We start from the raw sequence: 12,761 nt of genomic DNA, 5'->3' as shown, positions 1-12,761 counted from the left end.
CGTTTAGCAAAAGTTTTAAAATACTCAAAGGCATCATTTTTGTGAGCTAAAAACAATGTCCACGTGTAACGTGAAAAATCATCTACAATGACAAACGCATAAAGCTTTCCTCCTAAACTAGCGTTCCTCGAGGGACCACATAGATCTAGGTGGAGAAGTTCAAGGGGCATAGAAGTGGATACAAAATTTTTGCTTTTAAAAGATTCCCTTGTATGTTTGCCAAATTGACACGCATCACAAACAGAATCAAGTTTCAAATCAAGTTTTGGCATACCAACGACTAAGTCAAGTTTTAAAAGTTTTTCGATGGTACTAGGACCAACATGACCCAATCGTCTATGCCAAAGAATGGTGTCATCAACATTCACGGATACAAGGCTTTTTATATTTGATAAAGATAAATTATTTAAAGAGACCTTGTAAACGTTCTCACTTCTATATCCTTTGAAATTTATGGATTTGTCACTAATAAATAATACAGTGCAGTGTTGGGGAGTGAATTTGACTTCATAACCTCTATCGCACAATTGACTTATGCTTAGTAGATTATGCTTAAGTCCTTTCACTAGGAGTACATCATCAATTAGACAAGAATTAGATATACCTATTGAGCCGATGCCTTCAATTACTCCTTTGCTGTTGTCTCCAAAGGTGACAGTCCCCTTTTCCTTTGGTTTGATTGATTGAAGAAGATCCTTGTTCCCCGTCATATGTCTAGAACATCCACTGTCTAGATACCATATGCTAGGGAGAGCATTTTTCTTGTTTCCCTGAAAATAATTGATTTTGGTACCCTTTAGTTTTTGGGTCCACAATGTTAGAAAAGAGAGATACAAAATAGACTTCTAAGAGTTCAGTCTCTCATAGCAACATCATCGCCACTTTCCAAGAGTGCTCCCAGTAGTAGGTAGGGCATATGACCACTTTAAAAACCTATTTCCTTGGACAGAGCAACGTTCAACAGGGAGACCAGCCGCAAGTCAAGGCATTTTTAAGCCGGTCTATATTGAACTCCCTTAGATTTTGATCTCATAATGTCGACTAATGAGTTGTTAAGTACTCTTAGGCCTCCATTTCATATAGCTCTTTTGAACATATTGATATTTCAATGATCTGCATTTATGTCTAACATGACCAGATTTGCAACAATAAGAACAAGTAGGGGTTGATCTCATTTTAGCTTTAGCTATTAGACTAGCAAAGTCTATAGACTTTTTACCATAGCCTATTCCTCCCTTATCAAAGCTACATTTCTGCATGCTAAGTAGGTTGTTCAATTTATTGCTACTCACATTGAATTTATCGAAAGATTTTTCTAAATGATCTAAGTCATCCTTAAGTCTAAGGTTATCATGCTCCTTAGTTTCTAATTCCTTTTTAAGATTTCTATTCTCTTTTCTAAGAACCTTAACCATATCAAACATATCTTTATAAGCATGTAAGAGTTCATCGTAAGTAGGTACCTCGTCATCGTCGTCAGAGACGATGTCATTACTTTTAGCCATTAAGCAGAAGTTTGCTTCCTCGTCGTCGTCGTCGCTATCACTCCAGGTAGCTAGTAGGGCTTTCTTCTTTCCTTTGTCCACTTTCTTCTTGAGTGGGCATTCATTGGCGTAGTGACCTTGTTGTTGACAGTTGTAGCAGGTCACTTCTTTCTCAGGTTTCTTGTCCTTTTTGAATTTGTTTCCTCGCATGAATTTCTTGAATTTTCTTGCGAAGAGAGCCATGTCATCATCGTCATCTTCTTCGACTTGTGTAGTCAAGGCTATCCCTTTGTGCTTGACATCTTCTTTCTTTGATTCTTTTCTTGTGGACACTTCTAACTCATGGGTTTTTAGGGTCCCATGTAGTTGATCAAGATCATAGGCGGCAGTGTCCCTTTGTTGGATTCGATGATGGCGGTTCTCTTTGCATCCCATTCTTTTGGTAGGGCACGAAGAGCTCTCCTCCAAACTTGCTTGGTAGGATATTGTTCTCCCAATTGTGCTAACTCATTGATGATTTGAGTAAGCCTTCGGAACATGGTGTCAACATCTTCGTTGGATTCCATCTCAAATGTTTCGTATTTGAGTTGGAGTAAGTCGATCTTTGTTTCTTTCACTTGGTTGGTGCCTTCGTGACATATCTCTAGCTTGTCCCATATCTCTTTAGCAGATGAGCACATCGATATCCGGTTGTACTCGTTCATATCTAAGGAACAATGCAAGATATTCATAGCTTTAGCATTTTGCGAAATTAATTTCATGTCCTCTTTCGAAAAGTCATCCATTCCCTTAGGAATTTCAACCCCATCAACTATTTTCATAGGTGTATAGGGACCTTTCACCGTCACTTTCCATAGGTCATAGTCTACGGATTGGATATATAGGGACATACGATTTTTCCAATACCCGTAGTTTATGCCATTAAAAAGAGGAGGACGATTAGTAGATTGCCCTTGAGCATAATCACTCGCTAGGTTTGCCATAAAAAAGATTTGAAAAGTATTTTCAAATGGCTTTGATACCACTTGTTAGAACCTAATGGGGGGGGGATTTAGGTTCTATTGGCAACTTTAGCAATTTAAAATGATTATGCAAGTACGCAAGCGGAAGACTTAAGCAATCAAATAAATAAGTGCGGTAAATAAATACGTAATGTAAATAAAGCAGTAAAAGAGAGATAGGAATTGTTTATGGAAGTTCGACGATAAATCGTCTACGTCTCCCCTTCTTGGTTAAGTACGATTAACCAAGGATCCACTAGCACTCGAACACTTGGCCTTGATGGCTCCAAGGATAGCCTTTACAACTCAACACGATCACCGCGCCGATACAACTCGAACACTTGGCCTTAATGGCTCCAAGGATAGCCTCAACAAAAACACTTGGCTTCACACTCAAGTGTTTACAACAATCTCACAATACACTTGGATTCACACTAAGTGTTTACAACAATAGCACAACCAACTCACAAACTATTTTCACAAATAACTCTCAAATATTGATTGAGCACTTTGGTAGAGAGAATATTGCTTGCAAATGAGAGAAGAAATGAGTTGGGATGTCTCTAAATGGTCTTGGCAAGCCTCTATTTATAGTTGGCAAAGATTTGAATTTGAATTTGTGTGCTTGGAGCGTTTATTGGGAAGCCAAGGAGTAGAGACAAAGTGTAGGCGCCGCTGCCTTCTTTTTCCAGCACTGAGCAGCTTTTGTGGAAAAATCATATCTTCCAATCTAACCGTTGGATTGATCTGAAATTTAAACTGAAGCTTTAAAACATCTGGATCTTCAATCTGAACGGTGAAGATTTGATTCTAACGAGTCAAACATTTCCAATAAATCTCGGAAGTCGCAAAATCACGTTCTCGCTTTTGTTCTGAGCATTACTCTTCAAAAATTCGAATCTCACAATCCATCCGTTGGATTGGCCTGAAATTAACACACAATCTTTGTAACATCCTGATATTGATCGTGATTGGTGGAGATTTGATTTGGATGCCTCCATCGATTCCAGTAGTCTTCTGAATCCGATACTTCAGCAGTTAGCTCCTTGCAGAAATAGCTACTGTTCAACATATTTGAAAAAATCATAACTACATATCCAGCCGTTGGATTGATTTGAAATTTGGATACAAACTTTAAAACATCATAGAAATCCATGTGATCGGTGAAGATCGGATTTTAATAACCGAAGCATTCCCAGTTATTTTCTGAAGTTGAGTCTTCATAGTTCATTCCTTGCAGAAGTAAGTACTGTGCAGCTTTGTTAAAAAAACTCATATCTCCATATCCAGCCGTTGGATTGCTATGAAATTTGGAGAGAAGCTTGAGAACATCCTGATCTTGATTTTCATTGTTGGAGATCTGATTTGGTTGACCGGAAAGTGCCCGGTGAATTTTGCAAGTTTCTGCTTTATAATATTGGCTTGTCCTTGTCCATTTCTTTTACAACTTCAAAGTAACTTCCAAGAATTTGATTGTTAATATGATCTAATCTGCAAAGTCTCACTTTAAATGGTTAGTAACAATTAACCGAGTTTTGTAATCATCAAAACATAATAATATGAGATTTGTTAATGCATTAAAAACATTAATCTCATAACACGAGATTTGTATGCGTTTAAGGCGTAACAGGATTCATACAATTTAGTCTAAAACATGCATACAACGATAATATCATATATTATATAGGATGATCGATTCCATTTCTAATCGACCCGTGGTTGCCAATCACGAGTCTAAGTCCAATCCTAGGTAATATGCAGGTATGCAATGCAATCCTATTACATTGAGCTTCCAATTTACATTTCTTCAGTCTTTATTGTCTGCTGGGCCCACCTCCATCTTCAAATCTTCATCTCCCACTAAGTCTAATGTATTTACAATAAATAACTATGACAAGTAGGGGATACATTTTAAGGGGTGGGAACGGGCCATAAACCAGGCCCACTTTTATTACATATGACAATTCATATTGGGCCGTAAACCAGGCCCATTAATAAATCCAACAACAATAAAAACAAATGTAAATTCCTAACATACACCTACAAAATTGGTCATGGCAATCGATCATCCTTATCCAATAATATTTAATTCAAAATTAATTTATTGGATAACATGCAATGGCAATTAAATTTAAAAAGGATAAAATCATATTCCATATATAAAATCTCATTTTACATACAAAATCATATTTTATCTTTTTATCAAATAAAATCATATTTTACATAAAATCATATTTTACTCAATATTTCCATAAGATCATATCTTATCATCAATTGTACCAAAAATAATTAATTTCATAAAATCTTATTTAACGGATAAAATCTATAAATTTTCCAAAAATTCAAATTTATCCAAAAATCAATTTTAAAATTTTCGGACTCGAACAATTCGATCCGACGCCTCGTGGACCAATCAAAAACAATTATCGATCGGACCAAAAATAGAATTTTAACATATTAAAATTTTAATTAAAAATTAAAATAAATTTTTCCCGGGCCGCCCGGGACGATCCCGGGCAGCCCGCGCCCCAAAGGGGATCGGGCCGGGCAGCGACCATCGCTGCCCCCCGGGCAGCGATCGAATCGCTGCCCGTGTTTTGCCCGGAAAATTTTTTTTTTTTATTTTTTTAAAAAATTTATTTTGTTTCAAAAACCGAGGCTTAAAAATTTTTGTACAATCGATTAATTTAATTGCTTGATCTGAGCAACCTGACTTTGATACCACTGTTGGAGAACGGTGATCAGATCAATCAGAATTGATACCCGGTGCAGCGGAAGTTTTTTAAAAATTTTATATGGAACGATTCCATAATAGGTATCAAAACTTTACGATTAAATTGTGCGTGTAAAAATTAAATAACAATTAAATTTTTACCTCCAATCTCGAATCGAAATTATGGGCACCAACAGATTACTCTGCTCTTGTTGTATATCCCAGGAACTGATGGACGAACAATTCTTCAATCAGGTCCACGAACAGAAGTTTAATCCCTCTGATAGATTGCACTAGAAAATCTATCAGAAGTTTCTACGAAGAGAATTAACGAATTTGATCCGTTAAACCAGACTGCAAATTCAAAATTCACAGGCTGGAATTTTCGAGCAGAGAGGGAGAGGGGCCGGCCACTTAGAGAGAAAAACAGCTAGGGTTTTCAAAAATTGTGACCTCTGTTGTGTAATTTCTGTACTGCAATAACTTATTTATAATATGGGCTGCTAACAGCTTAGGGCCCATTAGTCATAAGTTCAAGCCTGACAAGCAAAGCCCGCATGTTCAGAATTTAACCAATGTGCACAGAAACCATTTCTGCATCTTTTAGAGTCAAGATAAATTTTCTGAATCCGAATTCAGTGATTTCCAAAAATGTCTATCCCTATGTCATTTTAGGAAATCTTACTCCTCTACTCTTAAATAAGAAGTCCCACTTCTTTGTTCATTAAATTTAACTCTTTAAATTTAACTATCTCAACGGGGATTAAAAATCCATTACTTGTGTGACCCTCAATGGTTCAGGGATACAGCTAGCCGTGGGCTCACAACTCCTTGTGACTCGGAACAACAATTTCCGACTTGCCCATCGAATCATGGTAAGAGCGCCTAGCAACATCGCCCCATGATTCCCTAGGTATCACTGATAGTGCCTGCAAGAACCAATAGATTTTGGTTAGCGTACAGTACGGTCCCTTCATCCATATATCTCGATCGAATCAACAACCATTGGTAAATCGAGAGTCGTTCGAGATTCGATAACTATGCAATACATCTTGAAGATCAAATAGTGACATCGCATGTGCTACTAAGAAACCATTTCTTAAAACACATCATGTACTCTGGCCAGAGATTCGTCACACTAATATCTCCTCAGATTGCATAGGATATCCACACTCGCAAGTATGTGGTGAATCCTTGACAACAAAGCATCGACTCCTATATGTGTCATAACTGTACCCAATCCCGACACCTGATGACCCCAATAGAGTCGGTAAACGAGTCAAAGTACAGTACTAGCATATAGAGTCTCAATGATGTTTCAAGTAGTAAGGACTAATGGTGTACAACCAAAACCACGGAATTTATCCACTCGATAAGTGATAACCACTTGGAAAGTCCGGATAGGGTAGTTCGATCATTCATCATATGAATATCCATTTGCATGCTTTGAACATCTCTATGTTCCATAGCAATGAAACGTGGTACTCGGCATCGCAAATGCTAGTCTCAATCTTGAGCGATCCTTATCCTTATTAACGGACGGCTCAATCGACTAGGAACTGTTTAGAATATACAGTGACTATAAGATGTGTTTCATGATAGTCATCCCCATGTACTACCACATCTTACATACACTATAGTATATTCAAGGTCTTTATCAAAACAACAATAGTATATCACAATATAACAATATGAAGAAAGATAAAGTCATTGCCATTATAAAAGTGTAAATTATATTAAACAAAAGATTATTTATACATAGAGTCATAAAAGCCCTTAGCCACAAGTTGGCTCACCGGGCACCCACTCTTTCACTTTCACCAGCACATCCTATATTATCCCTCTTGGATATTTGATAGATCTGTCTGCCAATTGTAACAACATTCTGGTGGGTTTCGGCTCTCCCAAGATCAATTTCCTGAAAACAGAATATGGCATTAAGTTTATGCTAGCACCTAAATCACACAAAACTTTATGAAATTGCACATCATTAATAACACAAGGGATAGAGAAACTCCCTGGATATTTTTGCTTCGGTGGGATCTTGTTCTGAACTAGTGCAGAGCAATTTTCTGTTAGAATGATCATTGCATGCTCCTCCAATTTTCTCTTGTTGGAGAGAATCTACTACAAGAACTTAGCATAACTGGGCATTTGCATCAATTCATCGGCGAATGGAATGTTTATATTCAATTTCTTGAAAACTTCTAGGAATTTAGCGAACTGAGAATCTAGCTTGGCCTTCTTGAGAGCTGCAGGAAAGGGTGGTGGAATAACAATATTTGACTGTGATGTGGGTGGTTGTGTAGAAGTAGAAGACTTACCTGCAGTTTTCTCTAATATAGCTGGTTCTGATTCTTTCTCGCCTCGTCTCTCACCTTTGATTCTCTTCCCACTTCTTAATTCAACAACCTTGACCTGCTCCTTTGGATTATTTTCCGTGTCACTTGGCAAAGTACCCAGCTCTCTGCTGGACATCGCTTTAGCTAACTGCCCTATTTGATTTTCCACATTCTTGATCGATGCATCCTGATTCTGCATTCCGGTCTCAGTGGATGATATGAACTTCTGCATCATCTGTTCCATGCTTGATGACCGGCTAAATCGGTGTGATATGAATCTACTGTCAAGCGTACCAGATCAAATAATAGTAAAGTGGACTGAAAGTACAAGTATCGATCCCAAAGGGACTGCAGTCAATTCTCAAAAATTAATTATTTAGTTTAATCTAGACAAAATCATAAAAATCAATTTGATTTAAATAAAATAAGAAAATAAAATAAAAACTTCTTAAGAAATAAGAATTAAAATAATTGAAGAAAAAAATAATTAAAACGAGACAACCAAGACGCACGTAGGTACCAAACAAATCATGTAACATGTAGTTGATTCCAGACTCAGATTTAATCTTAGATCACATGAATTATCCTATCTTCTTCAAAGGTCTATTTCTAGAACAATCAAACCTACTCAAATATTGACGGATTAATCTTTCGTAATTCTAATCAAATTTGAGTTCATTAAATATTTGTGAAAATTCAGTTTTCACCTAAACCGCACACTGAAACCGAATTCTATTTCTAGTCGGTTTTACCATGTGTTGATTATCAAAGTGATCAAAATCAATACCTCATCTGTTGACTTGGAATCGATTAACATGAAAAAAACTAGTTGATCAGCTATTCACAAGACAAATATAAATCTGACAATCAGTAAAATAAAATCAAGTCTGAAAAATCCCAAATAAACATCCAAGTTTTCTACATGAATTTGTTCGGCCCAATCACGTCGTCTTGGTTGAAAATAAACTACTCAATAATTAAAAACAATAATTCAAAAATAAAATTAATTAAAAAAAAGAAAAAAAACTCTGATGGAGCGTCTTCAATCTCCACGCCCGTAGCCGCCGCCTCTGTCTATCGTCTAGAACTTTGAAACCCCCAAAAATATGATATATCTTCTATTTATATGGTTCGGAACCCATACCAATTAATTTCCTTTCAAAACAAGGACTTTTCGGAACAAATCTGACGCCGAAACACGCGTGCGAGCGTTATAAGTCTCGCGCGTGTGCAGAACAAAAAACCAAAATTTTGGAACTCTTATTCGCGCGCGCGTCGTACAAAATTTCTACTGCGAGCGATGATTTTGAAAAATTCATATCTCATGTTCTAGCCGTTGGATCGAGCTGAAATTTTGACAGCAGCTTTAAGTCATCGTGAACTTAATTTTGAACAGTGGAGATCGGATTTGAATTTTTGTACAATTAAATTTAGTTTTTAGAACAAAGATGTTCCGTAATTCACTCTTCAAAAATCTATTTTCTTACAAAATCAACCCGAGGAGTGAAATACACAAGCATACACCAAAAAACATAAAAACAATATGAATTCACACAAAATAGACATAAAAATATCACAAACTAATGCATAAAAAATGCACTTATCACTTGACTTCTCCTCTTGAGGCTTTTTCCCGTAGTTCTGATTTCCATACTGTCGATTATTCTGTCCTCCCCAAGAAAAATTTTGATGCTGTTTCCACCCAGGATTATATGTGTTTGAAAATGGATCATTCCTCGGGCCGTTTTGATTTCCTACATGGTTTACCATACCTCCCTCTTGCTGATACGATGGATTGCCTGTCTGATAGTCTTTCGTGAAGTGTTCAACACCATATTTCTCACACCACACTTCTTGAATACACATCGCAGACTTCCCTAGAGTTAGATCTTCAATCCTCTTATTCATGACTTCAAGCTGAGTTGCTACTGAGGTGAATGCATCAACTTGATGCATTCCTGCGGGTCTCCTGCTGGCTGCACTTCTCTCAGATTGAGGGTGATAGCTACTAGATGTCATATCCTCAATTAACTCATATCCATCCTCTAGTGATTTGCGTAATAAATTACCACCTGCAGCTGCATCTAGCATGGTACGGTTAGAGTGAGGAAGACCATAATAAAAAGTTTGAACCACAAGACCGTCTGGTAATTGGTGGTGTGGGCATCTCCTCAATAGATCTTTGTAGCGCTCCCATGCTTCATAGAGTGTTTCCTGGTCTCCTGGAGAAAAATTTGTGATGTCAGCCCTCAGCTTCATCGATTTAGATGGTGGGAAGTATTTGTGAGAAAAGATTTCGCAAGATCATCCCAAGTGGTGATCGAACCTGGAGGTAGATTTATTAGCCACGCTTTAGACTTATCTCTCAAAGAAAAAGGAAATAAACGCAAAAGAATAGAGTCATCAGAGACTCCCTGCATCTTGAAAGTATCACAGATTTCTAGAAAATTTGTCAGGTGAGCATATGGGTCATCAATTGTCATCCCACCAAATTGGACTGTGTTTTGCACCATTTGAATGATAACAGGATTTATTTCAAAATGATTTGCTGCTATGGTTGGCCTGATGATGCTTGGTCTGGCATTTCTAGGGATGGCAAGGCGCTATCAATCATTGAACTGTAGATAGGTGGTGCATTATTCTCATCATCTCCATCATTCAGCATCCGCTGCTCCTGTTCTGCCATTATTTCTCTCTTTTGACTTCTTCTCCTGCAAAAGGTTCTTTCGATTTCAGGATCAAAAGGGATAAATTCCGCTTCGGGTGAATGTTGCATGCACTGCAAGAGAATCCTGCACTTCACAGATGAAAATAGTGATTAAAATTGAAGTAGAAAAATTAAATAAGAAAAATAAAATTAATCAATAATTCCCGGCAACAGCGCCAAAAACTTGATCGAGCAAAAACCAACATGTAAAATCAATATAATTATCTCTCTTTTATGCTCAATATTATCGCAAGTGCACGACTTAAGTTATAGAAAAGTGTATGGAGTATGAGTATCATCCTCAGGGACTACGTCACAATAACTCAATTATTTTATTTCTCTACCCAAAGTAACAAAAGTTGATGATTGATTGTAACTAAAATTTATTACTAATGAACTCAAATTAAATAACTAGAATTAATGCATATAACAAAACCAACTTTTCAAGATTGAGAAAATATAATATAGAAGGATTTTTGTTGGAATTTCAGTTCACCTTCCCCCTAATTGAACTGGACGATTGAATCTTAATTTAATACACATAGATTTGACAGAAATTCCTGAAGTATCGACACTCTCTCTCGAGGTTATGCCAATCTAATTCAATTTAATAAAACAATTAAATCTCTTTAATTATTTTATCATTACTGATTGCTTGACGTTCTTTGAATTCCTATAACTTTCAACCTAGTGGTCTATGGTTTTCAACATGTACTAAATATCATATATCTATGCATATTTTAAGTCCATGTATTTTATCATTCGTCCTAATTATGTATCTATCTCTCGACAGCAATTCACAACTTACGAATCTATGCTAAAGTTAGCTACTCCTCAACATAGAATAATAAACCATGATAAAATCAAATATTAGTATAAATCAAACTCAATTCGTGCAAAGATTCAATCACACAAACATGTTTCGGGGTTCGGATCCCCTAAATTCCAACAAAATAAAGGTGTAGCTACTACAACTCACTTTTCCATAAAAAAAACATAATCCTCAAAATAATTGGGTTAAATACCATAATTAACTTTAAAACATATAAACATATCACATATCATAAAACATCATTTATCCCCTTTTACTTTATTTTAAAAATAATTAATTTCTTTGTTATGCATGCGATTTTATGTAAACAAATTTCCAGGCATTACGATTCTTCCCCACTTAGATGTAATTTCATCCTCAAAATTGAATTAAGCACCGAATAGATATGGATGACACGTATGAATATCAGCTTTGGTCTCCCTAGTAGCCTTCTCTTTTGAATGATTCAGCCACCGAACTTTGACCATGGGAATAACTGGCGTCCTAATAAAATCCTCTCTTCAACCATGGTTATGTAATTACATATACAATGTACTCTAAGCACTAATTTCAAAATCAATCTAACTTAAACCAATAATTCACCCATGAAATCATTCTAACTTAAAATCAATAAATTACTACTAAAATCCATGTAGTGACCCATACCTAGATCACCTACTAATTAGAACTTAAGCATGCAATTAACTTAATTAAATAGATATACAGAATAAACTGCGGAAGCAATAAACATTTATACAATCCCAAGGAAAGGAATCTGTAAATACCACGAATATTTATACAACCAAATCGAATACTGTATTCTCCAAATACAACAGAAAATAAAACATATCCAGGTATCCGGCTGATCAACCACTGCCTAGCCCCTCTTGGAACCTCCAGCCTCATCCAATCGCAAACCTGCTCCACAGAATAGGGTGTCCAGAAACATAAAGTACGAGACGTGAGCATAAGCGCTCAGCACGAGAGTATGAGTATACATGCATGCAAGGTGAACTGCCTACAGACACGAGGCCAAGGAATAGATAACAAAGACAGATCGGGCCGTGGTATGTAGTACGTTGTGTCATCGCTTCAGTAGGTGGCTCCCATACCAAAATACCAGTGGATACTCCGGACCCAAATCGATGGAAGTCCATCCACTAATAGAATAGGGTAAAACCCTACTAATAGACATCTCAAACGAGATAGCTCAATATGCAAATGTATGCAGCATAAAATCATGTCATATAAATCATGCAGTCATATAATACATGCATACTCAATCAGGATATCTCGAACAGTACTTTTGTACCTCAAATACTAGGCAAGCTCTACCAGCTAAAAGTCCACGCCTACAACCCGCGCTACAAAGCCAAATGATACTAACATCATTACAGTGCTCTAAAAGCCTTAACTAGACTATAGCATACTCCCTAATAATTTTAAGGAGCCAAAGCTATACCTGCTGTTACGCCTTAAACTCATACAAATCTCGTGTAATAAGATTAATTCTTTTAATGCATTAACAAGTCTCAAAATATTTTGTTTTTGATGATTACAAAACTTGGTTAATTATTACTAACAGTTTAAAGTGAGAAATTTGCAGATAATAATATTTTAGAGTATGAACAATATTGGAAGCAAGACCTGATAATAAAAAATTGGAGATAAAAAATTAAGTGTTCGAATTTGCCTAGGTTCGG

General features: G+C 36.5%; 1 protein-coding gene and 1 non-coding gene across 2 annotated transcripts; one reads left to right on the top strand and one right to left on the bottom strand.

The window, feature by feature from the left end:
• Positions 1-7,325: 7,325 nt before the first annotated feature.
• On the bottom strand, positions 7,326-9,799 carry LOC140889656 (uncharacterized). Its single transcript, XM_073297376.1, has 2 exons — positions 9,141-9,799; positions 7,326-7,818 (listed from the first exon to the last, which is right to left on the bottom strand). The coding sequence occupies exons 1-2, from the start codon at positions 9,797-9,799 to the stop codon at positions 7,326-7,328; spliced, it is 1,152 nt and encodes a 383-aa protein (XP_073153477.1).
• LOC140893974 (small nucleolar RNA R71) lies at positions 9,690-9,796 on the top strand. Its single transcript, XR_012153532.1, has one exon. It is a non-coding gene; the product is annotated as a small nucleolar RNA R71 (small nucleolar RNA).
• Positions 9,800-12,761: the final 2,962 nt, after the last annotated feature.

This window comes from Henckelia pumila, chromosome 3, assembly GCF_033568475.1.
Source record: "Henckelia pumila isolate YLH828 chromosome 3, ASM3356847v2, whole genome shotgun sequence".
Lineage (NCBI taxonomy): Eukaryota > Viridiplantae > Streptophyta > Magnoliopsida > Lamiales > Gesneriaceae > Henckelia > Henckelia pumila.
This window is presented reverse-complemented; position numbering and strand designations above follow the sequence as displayed.